Consider the following 26468-nt stretch of genomic DNA (forward strand, 5'->3'; position numbering starts at 1 on the left):
AGATCATCTGTTTTAGTGATGTTGATTGAGGGATAAATATTGGCCCCAGAACTCCCCTGCTTTTCTTCGAAATAGTGCTCTTCGACATTCAAAGCGCATGAGGGAGCGAGGAATAGAAGGATATGTTGATCAGGGAAGATGAGGCTCGAGTGGTACATAAACGCCGGCATGGACTGGTCGGGCCGAATGGCCTGTTTCCGTGCTGTACATTCTATGTAATTGGGTGTAGATTGGTCAGCACACCGCACTGTGCTGGACTCAGCCACACAGAACCAGAAGGGTCCCGGGTTCGATCTCTAGACTGTGCTCAGTTAGCTGACCTGAACTGTGACAGCACGAGAGATGCTACAACCGGACCTAGGCTGTGGTGACAGCGTATCAGCGCTGCCCTGCATGGAGGGGGCTGGTCGAAAGGAAGATCAGTTCAGCCCTGCTGTAAACAAGTTGTCAAAATTAATTGAGCCGGTTAAGGAGATTTGCTGTTAGTTGCTGCAATTATAAGCCAGCTGATTGACAGGCCAGGCCAGACCAGACTGCGCTCCCCCCACACCCCTTCCCCCAGTGCCTTGCTCTCAGTGAAGCACCTGTGTCCTGCTCATGCAACAGCTGATCATTTTGCTTCATGCCGGACCTGCAGCTGAGATTTATGGCTTGCAAGCCAGGAATATCTCCTCATAAATGTACAAAGCCAGCAATGGTTGCGTGTGAATGCTGGCCGGGCTTACGATACCTCTTCCAAAATAACAGAAGAAAGACATTTGAAACACGTTGACTGGCTATCCAGCACTGTGTAGAGCAGTCAGGGGCATCCTCTGTACACAGTCAGCACTACAGAAATGCAAGATCGTTCTGGTTGATTGTGCTTCAGGCAAGATTTTACATTTTACGGTTTTTACCCTTCCGGTAATTTTCTGGCCCTTTTTTCTCCAGGTGCTGACTCAAGTTAAATGAGGAGTTTTCACCGAATGCACAGCACAGAAACAGGCCATTCGGCCCAACTGGTCTATACCGGTGTAAGTGCCTCACACGAGCCTCCTCCCACCCAGCTTCAGCTAACCCCATCAAGATATCCTTCTGCTCCTTTCTCCGTGGTTCAGTGGGTAGCACACTCGCCTCTGGGTCAGAAAGTTGTGGGTTCAAGTCCCACTCCAGACACTTGAGCACAAAAACTCAGGCGGACACTCCGGGTGGAGTGCTGCACTGTCGGCGGTGCCGTCTTTCGGATGAGGCATTAAACTGAGGCCCCCATCTGCTCTCTCAGGTGAATGTAAAAGATCCCATGGCCACTATTTCAAAGAAGAGCAGAGGAGTTCTACCCCTGGTTGTTACGTCCGTGTACAATCAGACACAGACTGCGGAGAACGGTACAAACGGTGTTTACTCAACGTGGCTCAGACTGCAACTGATCTGTACAGATTACTACTCAACGTTATATACAGGTGTGGTCACTGCCGGTACTACAGTATACATGAGCTGTAAAAAGTAGTTCCCCCCCCTTAAAGGTACATACATTACACTGGTGTCCTGGCCAATATTTATCCCTCAATCAGCATCACTATATCTGGTCATTATCTCAAAGGACGGCACCTCTGACAATGCAGCACTCCCTCAGCACTGCACTGGAGCGTCAGCCTAGACTATGTGCTCAAGTCTCAAGGCCCAAGTGGGACTTGAACCCACAACCTCAGAGACAAGAGTGCTACCCAGCGAGCCATGGCCGACACCCAACATGACTAAATCAGAGAGTGTACAGTATATCAATACCTTGTTACTTCTAACCCTCCCCCCATCCAGTGCACATGTATCACATCTGACTGATCCAGTCCTACACATGTACCACTGTAGGGAGAAAGGACTGTAGAGAAACAGAGAGATTAGATTTCATTCCACTAAATGGAGGGCTGGAATTTGACCTGTCAAAAGCTGGCTTTTGTTTCTTGCTCTCTCATGTCAATTGGCTTGCTGCTATCGGAACACGCCTCACAGTCACACTTCTCAACCTGCACCGAGTTCAAGGCCGACCTGCCGAGTCTCACTCATTTGGACTTGATCTGGTTTAAAAAACACGCCCTATTTTGCCACCAGAAACTTAACTGGACCAGCCACATAAATACTGTGGCAACAAGAGCGGGTCAGAGGCTGGGTATTCTGCGGCGAGTGTCTCACCTCCTGACTCCACAAAGCCTTTCCACCATCTACAAGGCACGAGTCAGGAGTGTGGTGGAATACTCTCCACTTGGCTGGATGAGTGCAGCTCCAACAACACTCAAGAAGCTCGACACCATCCAGGACAAAGCAGCCTGCTTGATTGGCACCCCATCCACCACCTTAACCAAAATCCTGGAACTCCCTCCCTAACAGCACTGTGGGAGCACCTTCACCACACGGACTACAGCAGTTCAAGGCGGCGGCTCACCACAACCTTCTCCCTCCACCACCAGCGTACCGTGGCTGCAGTGTGTACCATCTACAAGATGCACTGCAGCAACTCGCCAAGGCTTCTTCGGCAGCACTTCCCAAACCCACGACCTCTTCCACCTAGAAGGACAAGGGCAGCAGGCGCATGGGAACACCACCACCTCCAAGTCACACACCATCCTGACTTGGAAATATATCGCCGTTCCTTCATCGTCGCTGGGTCAAAATCCTGGAACTCCCTCTCTAACATTACTGTGGGAGCTCCTTCAACACACGGACTGCAGCGGTTCAAGAAGGCGGCTCACCACCACCTTGTCGAGGGCAATTAGGGATGGGCAATAAATGCTGGCCTTGCCAGCGACGCCCACATCCCACAAACAAATTTTAAAAACCCTATCTGTCCTGCTGATTTTGATCACAACTTCTCGCTCCGAACTTCGCCCTGCTCTTGACTGCATTGTGAAAGGGTTGGAATTTGGGTCAGGGTTTGAGGGGGCGGGAGTGCAGCTTTCTGTGACCTGGTTTGGCCCCGGGAGCCTGATGCGTCACAACTGTTGTTCTCAGTTTCCCTGCTTCACGTCAGCACATCCTGATGAATACAGACAGACAATGCTTGCAGCAGAATATTCCACCCCGAATCAGACAGCACAGAAGGAGGCCATTCGGCCCATCGTGCCTGTGCTGTCTCTTTCAGAGAGCGATCCAATTAGTCCCGCTCCCCTTGCTCTTTCCCCGTAGCCCTGCAAATGTTTCTTTTCAAGTATATAACCAATTCCCTGAATATAAAGATTTCTTAATTGGATAGTTTAGACGGGATTACAATGTATATATATATTCCTTTGGAAATAATATTTAAAATACTACAGTCTTGGTTCTAATTTTTGAACCTTAAAATTGCATTGTGCCCCATCTGTGGAACATAGGAACAGGAGGAGGCCATTTAGCCCCTCGAGCCTGTTCTGCCATTCAATGAGATCACGCCTGATCTGTGCCCTAAATCCATAAACCTGCCTTTGGCCCATATCCCATAATACCTTTGGTTAACAAAAATCTATCAATCTGAGATTTAAAATGAACAAGTGACCCAGCATCAATTGCCGTTTGCGGAAGAGAGTTCCAAACTTCTACCACCCTTTGTGTGTAGAAGTGTTTCCTAACTTCACTCCTAAAGGGTCTGGCTCTAATTCTTAGGCTATCGGTCCTGGTCCTAGTCTCCCGTACCAGCGGGAATAGTTTCTCTCTATCTCCCCTATCAATTCCCCTCAATATCCTACTGGACAGCAGGGGGAGAACAGCCCGGGAAAATTCCAACACTGCCACGCAAATCCACTCGTGCATGGAGCAAAAACCCCAGGGCTATGTAATCATTCCCATTTACTGGATAATCTTCGGATTCCCCGTGAAGCATGTATTATTTATGAGGGGTTACATACTGAGCCCGAGCTTCAGACACAACAGCCGTGTCCGTTCCACTGCCGCACGTTATTGCACTGGGCAGCACGACTCCCTGGGGGATTCTGTGATCCTTTGTTCCAAGATACGGTTCTCCCACTTTCCTAAAACTAAAGCATCACAATCAGCCACAGGGCACACAGGACAGGACTCGAAGCAGTGGCTGCAAGACAGCAACCTCAGCAAGGCCCTCGGTGGTGTCACAAACCCCACAGGTGAAGCTTGAACAGTTTAGAAGTGTGATTTGAACCCCAAAATGAGATAACAGCGTAGAATTTGCCATAAGATGCTGTTTAATAAAATATACAGGTTACGCTATCCTCTATCAGAAAGACTTGCATTTCTATAGCGCCTTTCATGACCACCAGCTATCCCAAAAAGCTGTACAGCCAATGAAACACCTTTTGAAGCGCAGTCGCTGTTGTAATGTAGGAAACCCGGCAGCCAATGTGCGCACAGCCAGATCCCACAAACAGCAATGCGTTGATGACCAGATAATGTTTTACTGATGTTGATTGAGGGATAAACATTCTCTATAATATATACAGGGTGCGTTATTCTCTATAATATATACAGGGTGTGCTATTCTCTGTAATATATACAGGGTGCGCTATTCTCTATAATATATACAGGGTGCGCTATTCTCTATAATATATACAGGGTGCACTATTCTCTGTAATATATACAGGGTGCACTATTCTCTATAATATATACAGGGTGCGCTATTCTCTATAATATATACAGGGTGCACTGTTCTCTATAATATATACAGGGTGCGCTATTCTCTATAATATATACAGGGTGCGCTATTCTCTATAATATATACAGGGTGCGCTATTCTCTATAATATATACAGGGTGCGCTGTTCTCTATAATATATACAGGGTGCACTATTCTCTATAATATATACAGGGTGCGCTATTCTCTATAATATATACAGCGTGCACTATTCTCTATAATATATACAGAGTGCGCTATTCTCTATAATATATACAGGGTGCACTATTCTCTATAATATATACAGGGTGCACTATTCTCTATAATATATACAGGGTGCGCTATTCTCTATAATATATACAGAGTGCGCTATTCTCTATAATATATACAGGGTGCGCTATTCTCTATAATATATACAGGGTGCGCTATTCTCTATAATATATACAGGGTGCATTATTCTCTATAATATATACAGGGTGCACTATTCTCTATAATATATACAGGGTGCGCTATTCTCTATAATATATACAGGGTGCGCTATTCTCTATAATATATACAGGGTGCGCTATTCTCTATAATATATACAGGGTGCGCTATTCTCTATAATATATACAGGGTGCACTATTCTCTATAATATATACAGGGTGCGCTATTCTCTATAATATATACAGGGTGCGCTATTCTCTATAATATATACAGGGTGCACTATTCTCTATAATATATACAGGGTGCGCTATTCTCTATAGTATATACAGGGTGCGCTATTCTCTATAATATATACAGGGTGCACTATTCTCTATAATATATACAGGGTGCGCTATTCTCTATAATATATACAGGGTGCGCTATTCTCTATAATATATACAGGGTGCACTATTCTCTATAATATATACAGGGTGCGCTATTCTCTATAATATATACAGGGTGCGCTATTCTCTATAATATATACAGGGTGCGCTATTCTCTATAATATATACAGGGTGCACTATTCTCTATAATATATACAGGGTGCGCTATTCTCTATAATATATACAGGGTGCACTATTCTCTATAATATATACAGGGTGCGCTATTCTCTATAATATATACAGGGTGCACTATTCTCTATAATATATACAGGGTGCGCTATTCTCTATAATATATACAGGGTGCGCTATTCTCTATAATATATACAGGGTGCGCTATTCTCTATAATATATACAGGGTGCACTATTCGCTATAATATATACAGGGTGCGCTATTCTCTATAATATATACAGGGTGCGCTATTCTCTATAATATATACAGGGTGCACTATTCTCTATAATATATACAGGGTGCACTATTCTCTATAATATATACAGGGTGCGCTATTCTCTATAATATATACAGGGTGCCCTATTCTCTATAATATATACAGGGTGCGCTATTCTCTATAATATATACAGGGTGCGCTATTCTCTATAATATATACAGGGTGCGCTATTCTCTATAATATATACAGGGTGCGCTATTCTCTATAATATATACAGGGTGCGCTATTCTCTATAATATATACAGGGTGCGCTATTCTCTATAATATGTACAGGGTGTGCTATTCTCTATAATATATACAGGGTGCGCTATTCTCTATAATATATACAGCGTGCACTATTCTCTATAATATATACAGGGTGCGCTATTCTCTATAATATATACAGGGTGCACTATTCTCTATAATATATACGGCATGCACTATTCTCTATAATATATACAGGGTGCATTATGCTCCATAATATATACAGGGTGCACTATTCTCTATAATATATACAGGGTGCACTATTCTCTATAATATATACAGGGTGCGCTATTCTCTATAATATATACAGGGTGCACTATTCTCTATAATATATACAGGGTGCACTATTCTCTATAAGATATACAGGGTGCGCTATTCTCTATAATATATACAGGGTGCGCTATTCTCTATAATATGTACAGGGTGTGCTATTCTCTATAATATATACAGGGTGCACTATTCTCTATAATATATACAGCGTGCACTATTCTCTATAATATATACAGGGTGCGCTATTCTCTATAATATATACAGGGTGCACTATTCTCTATAATATATACGGCATGCACTATTCTCTATAATATATACAGGGTGCATTATGCTCCATAATATATACAGGGTGCGCTATTCTCTATAATATATACAGGGTGCACTATTCTCTATAATATATACAGGGTGCACTATTCTCTATAATATATACAGGGTGCATTATGCTCCATAATATATACAGGGTGCGCTATTCTCTATAATATATACAGAGTGCGCTATTCTCTATAATATATACAGGGTGCACTATTCTCTATAATATATACAGCGTGCACTATTCTCTATAATATATACAGCGTGCACTATTCTCTATAATATATACAGGGTGCGCTATTCTCTCTAATATATACAGGGTGCACTATTCTCTATAATATATACAGCGTGCACTATTCTCTATAATATATACAGAGTGCGCTATTCTCTATAATATATACAGGGTGCACTATTCTCTATAATATATACAGCGTGCACTATTCTCTATAATATATACAGGGTGCGCTATTCTCTATAATATATACAGGGTGCGCTATTCTCTATAATATGTACAGGGTGCACTATTCTCTATAATATATACAGGGTGCACTATTCTCTATAATATATACAGGGTGCACTATTCTCTATAATATATACAGGGTGCACTATTCTCTATAATATATACAGGGTGCGCTATTCTCTATAATATGTACAGGGTGCACTATTCTCTATAATATATACAGGGTGCGCTATTCTCTATAATATATACAGAGTGCGCTATTCTCTATAATATGTACAGGGTGCGCTATTCTCTATAATATATACAGGGTGCGCTATTCTCTATAATATATACAGAGTGCACTATTCTCTATAATATATACAGGGTGCGCTATTCTCTATAATATATACAGGGTGCGCTATTCTCTATAATATATACAGAGTGCACTATTCTCTATAATATATACAGAGTGCGCTATTCTCTATAATATATACAGGGTGCGCTATTCTCTATAATATGTACAGGGTGTGCTATTCTCTATAATACATACAGAGTGCGCTATTCTCTATAATATATACAGGGTGCGCTATTCTCTATAATATATACAGGGTGTGCTATTCTCTATAATACATACAGAGTGCACTATTCTCTATAATACATACAGAGTGCACTATTCTCTATAATATATACAGCGTGCACTATTCTCTATAATATATACAGGGTGCGCTATTCCCTATAATATATACAGGGTGTGCTATTCTCTATAATATATACAGGGTGCGCTGTTCTCTATAATATATACAGGGTGCGCTGTTCTCTATAATACATACAGGGTGCGCTATTCTCTCTAATATACTGGGTGCCCTGGTCTTTAAAACATATATAGGGTTCCTTATTCTTCTTCAAATAGTGCCATGGGATCTTTTACATCCACCTGAGAGGATAGACGGGGCCTCGGTTTAACGTCTCACGTGAAAGACGGCACCTCCGACAGTGCAGCACTCCCTCAGTACTGCACTGGACTGTCAGCCGGGATTACATTCTCACCTCAGGGACAGTGTTAGCAACTGAGCCGAGCCGCCAGTGTATTACTGAGTTACAGTGCTTCTCTGGAATTATATTATCAATTTAGTATGCCATTAAAGTGAAATGACAGTTATATTCAGATATTAAAATCAATAAAAATGATATTCTTTTGGACACCTCAAGATGACAATTCAGTTCTGTGCCAAACAGTCTTGTTTCAAAACGGTCGCAGCTAATCACAGTAGTGCTGTTACTATGAGTTGTGTTATTTCTGTCTTATCCTCATTTGACACTGTTTAAATACAGGCAGCTCAGGTGAGGTTTGAGGGTTGAATTCTCAGCACATAGCACTTGTACCGGGCTCCCCGTGCCACAGCAGTGCTGGGTCAGAGGAGCCCATGGGCAGGATGTAAAAAAAAAACCATGTTAGCTCACATTTTCTGCTGGAGTTATGTTGGCGAACCAGCGTAACTCCAGCAGAATGTGCTGGAGTTGAAACCTATTGAAACCTATAGCCTCATTGAAACCTATAAAATTCTAACAGGATTAGACAGACTAGATGCAGGAAGGTTGTTCCCGATGGCGGGGGAGTCCAGAACCAGGGGTCACAGTCTAAGGATAAGGGGTAAGCCATTTAGGACTGAGATGAGGAGGAATTTCTTCACCCAGAGAGTGGTGAACCTGTGGAATTCTCTTTGAGGCCATTGAGGCTAATTCATTAAATATATTCAAGAAGGAGTTAGATATATTTCTTAAGGCTAAGGGGATCAAGGGATATGGGGAGAAAGCAGGGACAGGGTACTGAATTTGGATGATCAGCCATGGTCTCATTGAATGGCGGAGCAGGCTCGAGGGGCCGAATGGCCTACTCCTGCTCCTATCTTCTATGTTTCTATGTGCTGGAAAGTTGTTTGTCAGCGACTGTCCCAGCTTTCCGCTTGTCCTCTTGGCTTTATGAATAAAAGCATAAGAGTACAAAAGCAAGGGAGTTATGATAAACCTTCACAAATCACTGGTTAGGCCTCAGCTGGAGTATTGTGTCCACACTTTAGGAAGTATGTCAAGGCCTTGGAGATGGTGCAGAGGAGATCTACTAGAATGGTACCGGGGGTGAGGGACTTCAGTTGTGTGGAGGGACTGGAGAAGCTGGGCCGTTCTCCTTAGAGCAGAGAAGGTTAAGGGGAGATTTAATGGAGGTGTTGAAAATCATGAAGGGTTTTGATAGAGTAACATAGAAACATAGAAGATAGGAGCAGGAGTAGGCCATTCGGCCCTTCGAGCCTGCTCCGCCATTCAATGGGATCATGGCTGATCATCCAAACCCTAGCACCCGGTCCCTACACCGACAGTCATCCCACCCAAGCCCTATCCCCGTAACCCCACGTATTTAATCCCCCCTAACACTAAGGGCCAATTTTTATCATGGCCAATCAACCTAACCCGCACATCTTTGGACTGTGGGAGGAAACCGGAGCACCCGGAGGAAACCCACGCAAACACGGGGAGAATGTGCAAACTCCACACAGACAGTCACCCGAGGCCGGATTTGAACCCGGGTCCCTGGCGCTGTGAGGCAACAGTGCTAACCACTATGCCACCGTGCTGAGGAGAAACTGTTTCCCGTGGCAGGAGGGTCGGTAACCAGAGGACACAGATTCAAGATCATTGGCAAAAAGAACCAGAGGGGAGATGAGGAGAAAAAAAATGTACACAGCGGGTGGTTATGATCTGGAATGCACTGTGTGAAAGGGCGGTGGAAGCAGATTCAACAATAACTTTCAAAAGGGAACTGGATAAATACTTAAAAAGGAGAGAATTTGCAGAGCTATGGGGAAAGAGCAGGGGGGAGTGGATCTACCAAAGAGCTGGCACAGGGGCGATGGGCCGAATGGCCTCCTACTGTGCTGTATCATTCTATGATTTCCCACTGCAAGTATTGGTGGGAGACATAGAATATAGAGACTCAAATAGGGGCTGGTCATTTCAAATGATCTGCAAATGACAGAAATAAACCACCTGACGTATTTCTCACCATTTGCGTCATAGCAACGTTGGGAGCCAGAGATGTCGGCTTGTCCCTGGTATCCAGTGTTGCCGTGGACTGTGGAAGGGACCCTTTAAAATTGAAATGGTCAAAAAGCCCATGAGTGGCAGCAAAGAAGCCGGCTGATACAGCCAACATCCGCCCCCAGGTGGTCTCCGCTAGGAAAATTCAAATGGCCCTCAGGTCAGAGGTCGGGGTGACTAACTCTGGTTGAATGCAATCCTGGAGATTTCATCACATCCTGCCTTCAGATCCTCAGTCTAACCACCAGCAATTTTTTGTTTTATTCGTTTTTATGAGATGTGGGCATCGCTGGCAAGGCCAGCATTTATTGCCCATCCCTAATTGCCCTCGAGAAGGTGGTGGTGAGCCGCCCTCTTGAGCCGCTGCAGTCTGTGGGGTGATGGTGCTCCCACAGTGCTGTTAGGGAGGGAGTTCCAGGATTTTGACCCAGCGACGATGAATGAACATACTTCTAAGTCAGGATGGTGTGTGACTTGGAGGGGAACTTGGAGGTGGTGGTGTTCCCATACGGCTGCTGCCCTTGTCCTTCTAGGTGGAAGAGGTCGCGGGTTTGGGAGGTGCTGCCAAAGAAGCCTTGAAGTCTTGTCGATGGTACACACTGCAGCCATGGTACGCCGGTGGTGGAGGGAGTGAATGTTTAAGGTGGTGGATAGGGTGCCAATCAAGCGGGCTGCTTTGTCCTGTATGGTGTCAAGCTTCTTGAGTGTTGCCTCCAGGCAAGTGAAGAGTATTCCATCACACTCCTGACTTGTGCCTTGTAGATGGTGGAAAGGCTTTGGGGAGTCAGGAGGTGAGACACTCGCCATAGAATATCTAGCCTCTGACCTGCTCTTGTTGCCACAGTATTTATGTGGCTGGTCCAGTTAAGTTTCTGGTCAATGGTGACCCCCAGGATGTTGATAGTGGTGGATTCGGCGATGGTAATGTCACTGAATGTGAAGGGGAGGTGGTTAGACTCTCGCTTGTTGGAGATAGTCATTGCCTGGCACTTCTGTGGCGCAAATGTTACCTGTCACTTATCAGCCCAAGCCTGAACGTTGTCCAGGTCTTGTTGCATGCGGGCATGGGCTGCTTCATTATCTGAGGAGTTGTGAATGGCACTGAACACTGCGCAATGCCACGGGAGATCAGCCAGTTGGTGTTTAATTCTCTTTGCGCTCCTCAGAGACTAGCTGAACCACTCGAGCACTGACCCGACGTGGCAGTAATTTCACTGCCCATACCCGCCTCCCCCCTCCATTACTATGATCTGTGATCCACTCAGGGTGAACCCGATCCAGCACAGAGGCAGCTGCCTATAAAGAGCTTGGTTGGAGATACTATCTAGCTAATTTCCAGAAAGATATAACACGCTATATAAAACAGTGCAGTCTTAACTAGTTAGAGGAACTGTGCATCATAATTAAAAATCAGTAATCCGCTCCCCACACACGAGGAGTGAGAGACGGCTCATGCTGCTTGATTGTGTTGTGTTTTGTGAAAAGGACTTTTCAATTATACCAGGTCTGGCTGCGTTGTTTATCTCTGTGGTTCTCATTTTCCAATCTGACTGCACTGTGGTGATTACGATACTGAAAACCTCTTTTTTGTCACCAAAAGTCTAAGTTTATGGATTATATTTTCCCCTTTCTCCAGTTTTCTTCCCTCCCCTTCCGAAGGCAGAGATTTCCCGTTGGGTACGGTTCCAAGGAGGTTGGCCGCCCTACAGTAGGTCATCCGAGTGACCCATTCCTCACGTGCCATCCCAGACACTGAGGGGGGTCGGAAACCCCGGAGGAACGGCAAAGTTACAGCGGACGACTGGAAGAGCCAACACAGGAATTCAACCTCTTGGTGTTGGGACAGCTTCAAGGCAAGCCTAATCCCAACATCCACATCCATGTGTTATCCAGTAGCGATTACCAGATAAAAACCAGGAGCAGGGACCCTGGCTGATTTTTCCTTCCCATTGGAGGGCAACGTTAGAGATCCTACTACCACCTTGGCTGGTGCCAGGGGAGATCTTCCCATTGTCCTGACCAACAGTTATCCCTCAACCAACACCTGAAAACAGATGATCTGGTCATTTATCTCATTGCTGTTTGTGGGAGCTTGCTGTGCGCAAATTGGCTGCCACGTTTCCTACATTACAACAAAAGTATTTCATTGGTTGTAAAGCATTTTGGGACGTTCCCAGATGGCGAAAGGCGCTATATAAATGCAAGTTCTTTCTTTCTTCCTTTACCAAGTAAGAGAAAAAGATTGGTGAAGTCAAGCGTAGGTCCCTTACATTCAGAATCAGGGGAATTTATAATGGGAAACAAGGAAATGGCAGACAAATTAAATACATACTTTGGTTCTGTCTTCACAAAGGAGGACACAAATAACCTCCCAGAGATGCCGGGGAACATAGGGTCTGATGAAAGGGTGGAACTGAAAGAAATCAGTATTTGTAGGGAAATGGTGTTAGGAAAATTGATGGGACTGAAGGCCGATAAATCCCCAGGGCCTGATAATCTACATCCCAGGGTACTTAAGGAGGTGGCCCTAGAGATAGTAGATGCATTGCTGGTCATCTTCCAGAACTCGATAGACTCTGGAACGGTACCCATGGATTGGAGGGTAGCTAATGTTACCCCACTATTCAAAAAAGGTGGTAGAGAAAAAGCAGGGAATTATAGACCGGTAAGCCTGACATCGGCAGTGGGGAAAATGCTAGAGTCTATTATAAAAGATGTAATAGCAGAGCACTTGGAAAGCAGTGACAGGATCGGACAAAGTCAACATGGATTTACAAAAGGTAAATCATGCTTGACTAATCTACTGGAATTTTTTGAGGATGTAACTGGTAAAATAGATAAAGGAGAACCAGTGGATGTGGTGTATTTGGACTTTCAGAAGGCTTTCGATAAGGTCCCACATAAGAGATTAGCGTGCAAAATTAAGGCACATGGGATTGGGGCAAGGTATTGACTTGGATAGAGAACTGGTTGGCGGACAGAAAGCAAAGAGTTGGAATAAACGGGTCGTTTTCCGAGTGGCAGGCAGTGACTAGTGGGGTACCGCAAGGATCGGTCCTAGGACCCCAGCTGTTCACAATATATATTAATGATCTGGACGAGGGAATTGGATGTAATATCTCCAAATTTGCAGGCGACACAAAGCTGGGTGGGAGGGTAAGCTGTGAGGAGGATGTCATGAAACTCCAGTACGATTTGGACAGGTTGGGTGATTGGGCAGAAACATGGCAAATGCACTATAATGTGGATAAATGTGAGGTTATCCACTTTGGTGGCAAAAACAGGAAGGCAGATTATCATTTGAATGGCAATAGATTGGGAGAAGGGGAAGTGCAAAGAGACCTGGGTGTTATTGTGCACCAGTCGCTGAAGGTATGCATGCAGGTGCAGCAGGTGGTTAAGAAGACAAATGGTATGTTGGCCTTCGTAGCAAGAGGGTTCGAGTACAGGAACAAGGATGTCTTGCTACAGTTGTACAGGGCCTTGGTGAGACCGCACCTTGAGTATTGTGTGCAGTTTTGGTCACCTTACCTGAGGAAGGACGTTCTTGCCATGGAGGGAGTGCAGCGAAGATTCACCAGGCTAATACCTGGGATGGCGGGAATGAGGAGATTGTGTCGATTGGGCTTATACTCACTGGAGTTTAGAAGATTGAGAGGGGATCTCATCGAAACCTATAAAATTCTGTCAGGTCTGGACAGACTAGATGCAGGAAAGATGTTTCTGATGGCCGGGGAGTCCAGAACCAGGGGTCATAGTCGAAGGATAAAGGGTAAGCCATTTAGGACTGAAATGAGGAGGAATTTCTTCACCCAGAGTGTGGTGAACCTGTGGAATTCTCTGCCACAGAGGGCGGTGGAGGCCAGCTCATTAAATATATTCAAGAAAGAATTGGATATATTTCTTAAGGCTAAAGGGATCAAGGGATATGGGGAGAAGGCAGGGACAGGGTACTGAATTTGGATGATCAGCCATGATCTCATTGAATGGCGGAGCAGGCTCGAAGGGCCGAATGGCCTACTCCTGCTCCTATGTTCTATGTCACACAGATCAGTGACTAAACCCAGGACCAAGTCTGTGTGGCTTGGCGACTCAATGGATACAGTTGCTAAAAATCAAAGCAGCCATGTTAAATATTTTTTCATAAAGGCAGTGCCCCTTTAAAAAGGTGGCGATGTAAACTTATTTACAAAAGGAATGTGACTGGAACAGCAGTACCTTCAAGTCACACACCGCCTTGGACATATATCGCTGATCTTCCATCATCGTTGGGTCAAAATGCTGGAATTCCCTTGGAGTACAGTGGTCCAAGGTGGTAGTCAGTTCCCATCTGCTCAAGACAACTATGGAGTGCAATAAATTTGGCTTTGCCAGCGACACCCACATTCCAAGAACAACTTAAAAAAAAATCCAAGTGCCTGAGTGTTGCAGCAAAACAGTGACCTGGTAATTCTCCTGCCTTCACATCCTCCATTAGCTGTGACCTTTGGAACAATCCATTTTCTTTATGGCTCCAACACTAATCCATGTGAGACACCTTGTCTAACCCTTCCACTTTCTGGAGTGCCACAGCCCTTGATATAAACACACGTTATTTATGACTCGTTCACAAGAGGAGCACATTCTAGGGCGTGAACTCTGCATTTCTCCAGCTCTGGCCACGCCCTTCGCCCCGCCATTGGCGGCCGTGCTTTCTTCCGTCTAGGCCCTAAGCTCTGGAATTTCCCCCCACTAAACCTCTCTCTCCCTCTTTAAAACTCTCCTTAAAACCTAGCTCTTTAACCAAGCTTTTGGTCACCTGTCCTAATAACTCCTTAGGTGGCTCGGTGTCAAATTTTTTTTTTATTCGTTTATGGGATGTGGGCGTCGCTGGGAAGGCCAGCATTTATTGTCCATCCCTAATTGCCCTTGAGAAGGTGGTGGTGAGCCGCCGCCTTGAACCGCTGCAGTCCTGTGTGTTGATAATCGCTCACTGTGAAGCCTTGGGACGTTTTATTACGTTAAAGGTGCTATATAAAAGCAGGTTGTTATTGTGTCTCGTTGCCACACTTGATGCATCACGCCTTCTGACACAACACTGTTCAGAAGCTACAAAGGAAAACAGCACAATTGCCACAAATCTGAATGGAGTACTGCCTGTGTCAGCTGTGGCTCAGTGGGCAGCACTCTTGCCTCTGAGTCAGAAGGTTGTGGGTTCAAGTCCCACTCCAGGGACATGAGCACAAAAATCTAGGCTGACACTCCAGTGCAGTGCTGAGGGAGTGCTGCACTGTCAGAGGGGCTGCCTTTCGGATGAAACGTTAAACCGAAGCCCCGTCTGCTCTCTCAGGTGGACGTAAAAGATCCTACGGCCACTATTTCGAAGAAGAGCAGGGGAATTATTCCCGGTGTCCTGGCTAATATTTTTCCCTCCATCAACATAACAAAAACAGATTATCTGATCATTATCACATTGCTGTTTGTGGGAGCTTGCTGTGTACAAATTGGCTGCCGCGTTTCCTATATTACAACAGTGACTGCATTTCAAAAAGTACTTTTTTTAAATTCATTGATGGGATGTGGGCGTCGCTGGCTAGGCCTGCATTTAGTGCCCATCCCTAATTGCCCTTGAGAAGATGGTGGTGAGCCGCCTTCTTGAACCGCTGCAGTCCATATGGTGTAGGTACACCCACAATGCTGTTAGGAAGGGAGTTCCAGGATTTTGGCCCAGCGACAGTGAAGGAATGGCGATACAGGTCCAAGTCAGGATGGTGTGTGGCTTGGAGGGGAACTTGTAGGTGGTGATGTTCCCATGCGTCTGCTGTCCTTGTCCTTCTAAGTCTTAGAGGTCGCGGGTTTGGAAGGTGCTGTTGAAGGAGCTTTGGCGAGTTGCTGCAGTGCATCTTGTAGATAGTACACACTGCAGCCACAGTGCGCCGGTGGTGGAGGGAGTGAATGTTGAAGGTGGTGGATGGAGTGCCAATCAAGCGGGCTGCTTTATCCTGAATGGTGTCGAGCTTCTTGAGTGTTGTTGGAGCTGCACTCATCCAGGCAAGTGGAGAGTATTCCATCACACCTGACTTGTGCCTTGTAGATGGTGGAAAGGTTTTGGGGAGTCAGGAGGTAAGACACTCGCCGCAGAATTCCCAGCCTCTGGCCTGCTCTTGCGCTCCGGGATGTCCGGTGGTCGTGAAAGGCGCTGTAGAAATGAAAGTCTTTCTTTCATGTTCCTCAGTCCACAACCCTCACCATTTTGTTCAATTCAACTGCTACCATTTACACTCTCGGGATCTCTCTCGCCAGCATCGTCACCTCAATCTACGTTGTCGAGTGTCCCAGTCCTCGGTTTTATTTCCTTCTTCATCCGTCCCTTTAACAAATGACTTTTCTCCTTCCTTTCAGCTTGCAGAGACCTGAAGCTCAAGCAAGCTCCTAAATACAGAGCAAATCCCTGTTCTCCATCACTTTTCACTAACTTCCAGGCCGCCTCCCTTTAAATCACCACCACCCCCCCCCCCCACCATCTTCTGCCCAGATGTTCACCTTTCACCAGCCCCTCCAAACTTCTCCCTTACAAGTGGACAAAAATATCAGTCGGCAATCATTGTCTCTTCAGGAGAGAAGACTACGGACCAAGAGCTGGAACGTGGGATTAGGCTGGATAGCTCTTTTCCGTCCGGAACACACACGATGGGCCGAATGGCTTCCTTCTGTGCCATAATGATTCTAGGAATTAAAAATAATCTGTAAACGTAAAACTATGGTGCCAAAAGAGTGTTTCGGTATCACTATTACCACAGTGCAGTCATAATGCTTTTACTGTATTTAGACTGGAAAATGAAACCCACACAGACCAACACCACATTCAAATATGTCGTAATTGAAAAGTCCCCATCAGAAAATAGAACAAGCCACCCCCAGTGCGAACTTTCTATTGCACATTGTTTATAGCTGTCTGTGATCAGTATAAAACACCCTCTCTATTGCACGTCCCTCACTGCTGTGCGCGCTGTGGTCCCATGACCTTTGACACCACATCACACACACTGGGCTGGATTTTATCAATGGAGGCGTGTAAGGGGCGGGACTACAACTTTCGGGGTTGTAGTCCTGCCTCCATTGAGTTGTTGCCAACCCACTCGATTTTCCCTTGATTGACCTTGTTGAGCCCACCCAGCGGGCTCAGCAGGCCAATTAAGGGCCACCTGGCAACAAGTGACATCACAGATTGACATTTCATCTGTCAAGAGCTTTTGACAGATTAAATATCAGCTCTTTGAAGCTGTCAAACACTGACAATCTGTACACTAAGTTAATTCCTTCCTCTCAGGCTGATTTAGAGATCTCTCCAGAACAGAAAGCAGAATGCTGCAGATTTTGACAGCTCGCGGCCATTCTGCTTTCTGTGCCGGTGAGATGAGGGACTCCCAAGACCTGAAGGGAGGAAGGCTGTAAAGGTAAGTAAAACTTCTTTAAACACTTTACACACACCAAACACACTTACCTCTTCACTCATGCACCCATCACTCACCTGAACACCGGACATCTCGAACCCTCCAAGCCCGACGGCCCGCCTCGCTAACTTGGCGTGGTTTGGAGCCTTCGGGAATCCCACACTTCAGGGATAAAAATAGGGATTAGGCTAAAAACTGCCTGTTAACTACCTGTTAACAGGCAGTTAATTGGCACTAATTCCCTTCCTGCCTCAGGGAGGCGGCTCCCAGCACAGGTTGGGTACCCACCTCCTTTGAAACTGGCATGGAGTTGGGTTGTGGGCGGGATGGGTTCGTGCCCCCCGATTTTGCGATTTTAAATCCCCCACACGCCTCCAATCCTGCCTCCACAGCCCGATGAAAATCGAGCCCACTGTATCTGGCTCACTCACCAATACACAACCCGTTTCCTTTCCCGCCGCCCGCACCCCCCCCCCCCCCCCCCGAGTCAGAATGTGCAGGGTTGGGAAAACCCGCTCCGGACAACTCCAGCTCAGAATTCTGGGTTGATAGCCAGCGGGATACTCGCGTCCGGTGGACGTGGGTGGCACCTCTCGTCGCAAGGGGTTTTGGTGAGCCCATAAAACCCTCACGCCGGTGACATGAATCAACTGAGCGGTCTGCAGGTGCCGCTGTCCAGGGAGAGTATAAATACTCGGGCATGGGCCCAGCTTGTGCAGGACATTCTTAACAGGAACTAGTGAAGGACACAACTAGACCTCCATGTTGTAAAACAGTTGATTAAAGCTTTGTTTAACGCTTAGACCAAGTGCCTAGTAGTTTTCTTACGTCAGCCGGTACCGGTCCAGGCACCCTGTCGGCCAGTATATATAAAAACAGATAGCAAGAGTTTCTACAGCTATATAAAAAGAAAAAGGGTGGCTAAAGTGAACGTTGGTCCCTTAGAGGATGAGACCGGGAAACTAGTGGTTGGGAACATGGAGATGGCAAAGACGCTGAACAAATATTTTGTATCAGTCTTTACAGTAGAGGACACTAAAAATATCCCAACACTGGACAAACAGGGGGCAATGGGGGGGGAGGAGCTAAACACGATTAAAATCACTAAGGAGATGGTACTCGGTAAAATAATGGGACTTAAGGCGGATAAATCCCCCGGACCTGATGGCCTACATCCTAGGGTCTTGAGAGAAGTGGCGGTAGGGATTGTGGATGCATTGGTGATTATTTTCCAAAACTCCCTGGACTCAGGAAAGGTCCCGGCAGATTGGAAAACTGCTAATGTAACACCCTTATTTAAGAAGGGAAGTAGACAAAAAGCTGGAAACTATAGACCAGTTAGCCTAGCATCTGTGGTTGGCAAAATGTTGGAGTCCATTATTAAGGAAACAGTAACAGAGCATTTGGATAAACATAATTTAATAAGACAGAGTCAGCATGGTTTTATGAAGGGGAAGTCATGTTTGACAAATTTGCTCGAATTCTTTGAGGACGTAACATACAGGGTGGATAAAGGGGAACCAGTGGATGTAGTGTATTTGGACTTCCAAAAGGCATTTGACAAGGTTCCACACAAAAGATTACTGCTCAAGATAAAAAATCACGGGATTGGGGGTAATATACTGGCATGGGTGGAAGATTGGCTATCTAACAGAAAACAGAGAGTTGGGATAAATGGTTCGTTCTCGGGCTGGCAATCAGTAACTAGTGGTGTTCCGCAGGGGTCAGTGCTGGGACCCCAACTCTTTACAATCTATATTAACGATTTGGAGGAAGGGACCGAGTGCAACATATCCAAGTTTGCCGACGATACAAAGATGGGAGGGAAAGCAGTGAGTGAGGAGGACATAAAAAACCTGCAAAAGGACATAGACAGGCTAAGTGAGTGGGCAGAGATTTGGCAGATGCAATATAATATTGGAAAGTGTGAGGTTATGCACTTTGGCAGAAAAAATCAAAGAGCAAGTTATTATCTAAATGGAGAGAAACTGCAAAGTGCTACAGTACAAAGGGATCTGGGGGTCTTGGTGCATGAAACACAAAAAGTTAGTATGCAGGTGCAGCAGGTGATCAGGAAGGCCAATGGAATCTTGGCTTTTATTGCAAGGGGGATGGAGTATAAAAACAGGGAAGTCTTGCTGCAGTTATACAGGGTATTGGTGAGGCCACACCTGGAATACTGCGTGCAGTTTTGGTTTCCATATTTAAGAAAAGATATACTTGTTCTCAAGGCGGTTCAGAGAAGGTTCACTCGGTTGATTCCAGAGATGAGGGGGTTGACGTATGAGGAAAGGTTGAGTAGGTTGGGCCTCTACTCATTGGAGTTCAGAAGAATGAGAGGCGATCTTATCGAAACATATAAGATTGTGAGGGGGCTTGATCAGGTGGATGCGGTGAGGATGTTTCCACTGATGGGTGAGACTAGAACTAGGGGGCATAATCTTAGAATAAGGGGCTGCCCTTTCAAAACTGAGATGAGGAGAAACTTCTTCACTCAGAGGGTAGTGAATCTATGGAATTTGCTACCCCAGAGAGCTGTGGAAGCTGCAACATTAAATAAATTTAAAACGGAGATAGACAGTTTCCTAGCAGATAAGGGAATTAGGGGTTACGGGGAGAGGGCAGGGAAGTGGACGTGAGTCTAGATTCGGATCAGCCATGATCCTATTGATTGGCGGAGCAGGCCCGAGGGGCCGTATGGCCTACTCCTGCTCCTACTTCTTATGTTCTTATGTATAACAATGGTTCTGGCCATGGAAGGACTGTTAATCAGCCTGAGAATCCTTCCACTGCGTCACGCTATTCTCCCAGCGAAGAGTCTGAAGATACGAAAACAACAACAGCCTGCTTTCTGTTGAACTTCCAAAGACAGTATTGCAAAGTCTTCCCCCTGTATTCTGTCAACATTCAGCCCCTCACAGCAGAAAGCACAAACATCCTTTAAATGTACAGGTCAACAATCCCCATCTGAGGTGTTTTGAAGAAACTGCACATTTGTGTTCATTGGATGGAAACCCATGTGGACCATGTGGGTCTTCCTCGCCCACAAGTACCTTGTCCAAGCCACTATGTGCAGTGGCACTGACCACTTACAGCGATAGGTGCTCAGGCATCATGCTTGGCGGAGGAGAGAGGAAGCAGGGTGTCTGCTTAGTGGCAATGGGAGGAAAAAGCCAGAGGATGGGGGGAAGGGAATGGAAGGGAGGGTAGGAGGGAGGGAAGGAGAAAGAAGACTTGCATTTATATAGTGCCTTTCACGACCTCAGGACATCCCAAAGTGCTTTACAGCCAATGAAGTACTTTTGAAGTGTAGTCATTGTTGTAATGTAGGAAACGCAGCAGCCAATTTGCGCACAGCAAGCTCCCACAAACAGCAATGTGATAATGACCAGATAATTTGTTTTTGTTATGTTGATTGAGGGATAAATATTGGCCAGGACACCGGGGATAACGCCCCTGCTCTTCTTCGAAATAGTGGCCATGGGATCTTTTACGTTCACCTGAGAGAGCGGACGGGGCCTCGGTTTATCATCTCATCCGAAAGACAGCACCTCCGACAGTGCAGAACACGAGCCGGCCTGGTCCCACTCTTAAGTTTTGGCGGGGAGGGGGGTGGGGGCACAGAGACAGCCGTGACTTTCAGTGGAGCATGGTGCTGCTGCTGGAGAGAGTTCAGCTGGGACGGCACTTCTGTCGGACAGTTTTGAAAGGGGGTGGCGGAGGGGGCGGTGTGATGGGGTTCAACCCGAGACTGGGGTTGGGTCAGGTTCTTGCCTGAGAGTGGAGTCAGGTCAAAGGTCTTTAGAGATGACAGTCTGGTGAGGACAGGACTCGCCTGAACAGAGAGGTCAGATTAACGGCTGCTTGTTTCAGACAAAACCATTACCATCGAGTACCGGCAAAGAGGCAGTTAGTTGTATGTAAACTAGTCCAATGGAGTCTAGGACATTGACCCTTGTTTTATATGGGAGGTGGGGGGGGAAATCATAGACTTTTTCAGCTGGAAGTGTGGGGGGGGGCGGGGGAGCTGTATTATACACAGGAGGCCGTGTATATGAGTATATTCAATAAACCAGGGGCTATAACATCAGCGAATAAGACAAGTCAGAGGAGCACCGATATCAGCAAGGCATGGTACATATAAATACACACTAGAGCGAGAAGCAGGAAATGACAGACAGATTTCAGAGAAAATTATATAAATTTACATCTAATAATATGATCTATTTATATGCAAAGTTAAGGAATTTTATACAATTATATACATTTAGCTTTATATATTTGGATATACTTCTATAATTCAATATATTTATATTTTGTGTCAAATCTTCCAAGACGTTGCTCACTGTTAATTGCACGATACGCTGTTTTATAGAGTCACAGAGTTATAACCTATAATGCACTGTATAACAACACACCGTATCACAACAGTGTACGGTTCTCGCTTTTAGGTCAGAAGAAACAAGCACGAAATGATGGCTTTCTTTCTCTCCTCTTTAATACTTGTAACACTTAAAGTACGATGTCTAGATTATGACAGATCTGTGCCAGACCCAAGAATCACAGAAACTTACAGCACAGAAGGAGGCCATTCGGCCCGTCGTGCCTGTGCTGGCTCTTTGAAAGAGCAGTCGTGCTCAGTCCCACATCCTCGCCTTTTGTCCCTAACCCTGTCAGTTGCTCATCCTCCGGTACCCGTCCAAATCCCTTCCAAAATTATTGATGGAATCCGCTTCCACCACCTGTTCAGGTCGAGCGTTCCCGATCCCGACAACTCCCTGAGTGAAAACATATCTCCTCATCTCCCCCACCCCCGAGATCTTTTCAATGATTTTGACTCTCTAACCTCTGATTATTCACCCACTCACCAGAGAGAATAGCTTTTCTCTATTTATTCTATCAAAACCTCTCATCATCTTGAAAACCTCTATGAGGTCACCTCGTAACCTTCTCTGGTCCAAGGAGAACAGTCCGAACTTTTCCAAACTCTCCTCATAACTGAAGTCCCTCATCCCGGGTAACACCCTGGTAAACCTCCTCTGTACCCTTTCTAAGGCCTTGACATCTTTCCTGAAGTGATGCCCAGAATTGTCCACAATACTCCAGCTGAGACCTAACCAGGGATTTATAAAGTTCCAGCAATGATCGCTTTGCTTTTATATTCTATTCCTCTATTATAAACCCAAGTAACCCACATGCATTTTTTAACCACCTGACCAACTTACCCTGCCACCTTTAAGGATTTGTGTATATGGACACCAAGGTCTCGCTGCTCATCTACACTTTTCAAAATCGTGCCATTTATAGTTTACTGTCTTTCCATATTAGTCCTCCCAAAGTGTATCACTTCACACTTCTCCGCATTGAGCTCCATCTGCCATGCTTCTGCCCATTTCACCATCCTGTCTGTGTCATCCTGAAGCCTATAACTATCCTCATCACTATCTACTACTTTGCCAAGTTTCATATCATCTGCAAATCCCTACACCAGTCTAGGCCGTTTCTAAAAATTAAGAGTAATAGACCCAAAACTGACCCTTGGGGAACACCACTGCAAATCACCTCCCAGTCTGAAGAACATCCATCCCCCACCACCCTCTGCTTCCTGTCACTGAGCCAATTCCGTATCCATACCGCCACTTTCCCCTTCCATTTTCTATTGGGCCTTCTGTGTGGCACTTTGTCGAATGCCTTCCGAAAGTCCATATATACAACATCTACTGCACTACCTTGATCAACCTTCTCTGTTAAATCATCAAAGAATTCAATCAAGTTAGTCAGACACAGTTTGCCTTTAACAAATCCATGCTGGCTCTCCTTGATTAACCGATGCCTTTCCAAATGAAAGTTTATTCTGCCCTTGATAACACCACCGATGTTTTATATATGTATAAAAAAAGACTTGCATTTATATAGCACCTTTCATGACCACCAGACATCTCAAAGCACTTTATAGCCAATGAAGTACTATTTGAAGTGGAGTCACTGTTGTAATGTGGGAAACGCAGCAGCCAATTTGTGCTCAGCAAGCTCCCACAAACAGCAATGTGATAATGACCAGATAATCTGTTTTTGTTATGTTGGTTGAGGGATAAATATTGGCCAGGACACCGGGGATAGCTCCCCTGCTCTTCTTCGAAATAGTGGTCATGGGATCTTTTACGTCCACCTGAGAGCGCAGACGGGGCCTCGGTTTAACGTCTCATCCAAAAGACGGCACCTCCGACAGTGCCGCACTCCCTCAGCACTGCACTGGGAGTGTCAGCCTAGCTTTATGTGCTCAAGTCCCTGGAGTATATATATGTATGTATGTATGTATGTATGTATGGAGTCCATCTCTCAATTCTGGGTTGAAATCCGGTGGGATATTCGCGTCTGGTGGGCGTGAGTGGTACTCCTCGTCGTATGGGTTATGGGCGCCCATAAAACCCACCCACCATAAAGGATTAACCACCAATGTTCCGCCTAATTTTTTTTTGGGGGTGCGCGACCTGTGCGGCCCATTCAAAATTTCACACGCACGCAAAATCACCCCTTTGAAAAGCTGGTCCCGGGCTGCGCGGGACCTTCAGACAGCTGTGTGGCCGAACAGCTTAGAGGGAACTTTGCTAACCACCCTATCGACTGGTATAGAGATGGTTAGGGCCATGGGAGGAGTGTTCAGGTCACGGCCTGTCAGACTCTTAAACAGCCCGCGAATCCTTTCATGACTTCAGACCGTTCGCCAAGGGAAGAGCATGAAGCTAGGAAAACAACTACAACAACCTGAGATATATATCTCAGACATTCAGCTATTCTATTTATTTATATGGGGCAGGGTCAAGTGGGCGACACAGATTTACTGTTGTATAACTTTTTTTTGGTGAATAAAAAAAATCTTCTCGGAATTTCCCTGGAGTTACTCCCGCTGATGTAACTTTGACGAGAGTGCGTCGGAAACCCTGTCCCACGGAAATTCCCAGCTATAATGTTTCTTTTTTTAAAAATCTGTGTGAAATTTGTCTTCATTCCCCCGTCTATAACAACAACTTGCATTTCTATCGCGCCTTTAACGTAGTAAAACGTCCCAAGGCGCCTCACAGGAACGTGATCAGACAAAATGTTGACACTGAGCCACATATTAGCGACAGGTGACCAAAAGCTTGGTCAAAGAGGTAGGTTTTAAGGAGCATCTTAAAAGGAGTGAGGTAGCGAGGCGGAGAGGTTTAGCAAGGGAATTGCAGAGCTTAGGGCCTAGGCAGCTGTCTAGTGGTATTGCCAGGCCTTGGGTGACTCCGGATTTTCCGCCAACCTCCAATATTCACCGGGCAGGGAGAGGGGAGGCCCATTCCATCTTGGTGGAACCAAAGCGGCAGGAGGCTCAAACGCCAGAATGGCCTCTTTAATCCCTGCCACAAGTTTTGGAGTCATTCCTCACTGATATAGGAGTGGGGTGGGGTGGGGCGTTTGGGAGGAGGAGCAGCGTGCCTGACACTTGTTCCCACTTCAACTATTGGGCGACGGGTGTCAAAGACAGCTGTGTTCCCAATGGTTTTACATTGGGGGGTGCAGCCGAAACAAGCGCTCTACTCGGAGCTCCGACACGGCAAGAGAGCCCCAGGTGGGCAGAGGAAACGCTTCAAGCACACCCTCAAAGCCTCCTTGGAAAAAGTGCAACATCCCCACCGACACCTGGGAATCCCTGGCCCAAGGCCGCACAAAGTGGAGGAGAAGCATCCGGGAAGGTGCCAAACACCTCGAGTCTCTTCGCCGGGAGCAAGCGGAAGCCAAGCACAAGGAGCGCACGTCAACCCAAGCACCCCACCCACCCGCCCCTTCAACCACCGTCTACCCCACCTGCGACAGAGACTGTAGGTCCTGCATTGGACTCATCAGCCACCCGAGAACTCATTTTTAGCGTGGAAGCAAGTCATCCTCGGTTCCGAGGGACTGCCTAAGAAGAAGAGACATTGGAGGAAATGAAGAGAGCGGACTTTTAAAATGTACACATCCCCCCCTCCCCTCCCCTCCCAAACACACAACTCCTTAATAACAACTACTTGCATTTTGGCAAGACATCCCAAGGCGTTTCACAGGAGCGTCATCAAACCCCATTAAACTCACAGTATAACCGATGGGTGTGTTACTAACGATATTATAGCTTTGAATGTTGTTGCTGGTCCTCCCCCCACCACACCCCAGGGTTACATTGCTGAAAGTCTAATTCTGTCTTGACTGCAAAGGTGATCAATCTTCAATGCACAACACAGTGGAGTCCACAGGAATGAGGAACCACCGTTCAACACAAATTCTATTTTACTGTGTGTTGCTCAGGTCATTTCCCCCCGACCCTGAGTTTATTAAATATAAATACCCGCTGCTGAATTCCTGCGGAGACCTCACTTTTCTCCAGGCTAGCGGGAACTGGGCGGTGCTGAGACAGCGACCTGTCAATTTCAACCCTATAGGGAGATTTGGAAATTGACTTACCACGCCATCGAGCAGGTCAAACACGCAGAGTCTGACGGGCTGTGCCAGTGCTTTCTGTAGATTAAACAGCGATTTGGTCTCCATTTCCTTCCCCTCTCCCGTGTTGCAAACACTGCAGTCTGAAAGGACGCTTCACATGGCGGGCTCCCCAAAGCACTCAAGTTGTGATCAGCGCAGAGTGACTGACGGGAGGAAATTCCCCCTCCACTTTCTATTTCTCACCCAATTTGGCAGATGCTGCAGCAAAGCTTCCTTCCTCTCAGCTCTTGGCTCCACTGCAGCCCTCAGCTAGCTGTGCAGCTGATCTCTCCCTTTCCATGCTGCAACACGC

General features: G+C 46.0%; 1 protein-coding gene across 2 annotated transcripts in view; it reads right to left on the reverse strand.

The window, feature by feature from the left end:
• LOC147101665 (ral guanine nucleotide dissociation stimulator-like) overlaps window positions 1-26468 on the reverse strand; it is a 196306-nt gene that overhangs the window by 103608 nt on the left and 66230 nt on the right. Inside the window, exon 1 of one of the 2 annotated variants that reach the window (XM_085965428.1) lies at window positions 26138-26350. The exons of the other annotated variant lie outside the window; for it this stretch is intronic. Coding sequence (XP_085821554.1) covers window positions 26138-26221 — 84 coding nt within the window. The 5' untranslated portion in view covers window positions 26222-26350. Of the gene's footprint in view, window positions 1-26137; window positions 26351-26468 lie in introns of those variants that run through there. 2 annotated transcript variants of the gene reach the window in all.

The sequence above is a fragment of the Somniosus microcephalus genome, chromosome 23 (genome assembly GCF_052327205.1).
Source record: "Somniosus microcephalus isolate GS21.2 chromosome 23, FLI_Smic_1.0, whole genome shotgun sequence".
Lineage (NCBI taxonomy): Eukaryota > Metazoa > Chordata > Chondrichthyes > Squaliformes > Somniosidae > Somniosus > Somniosus microcephalus.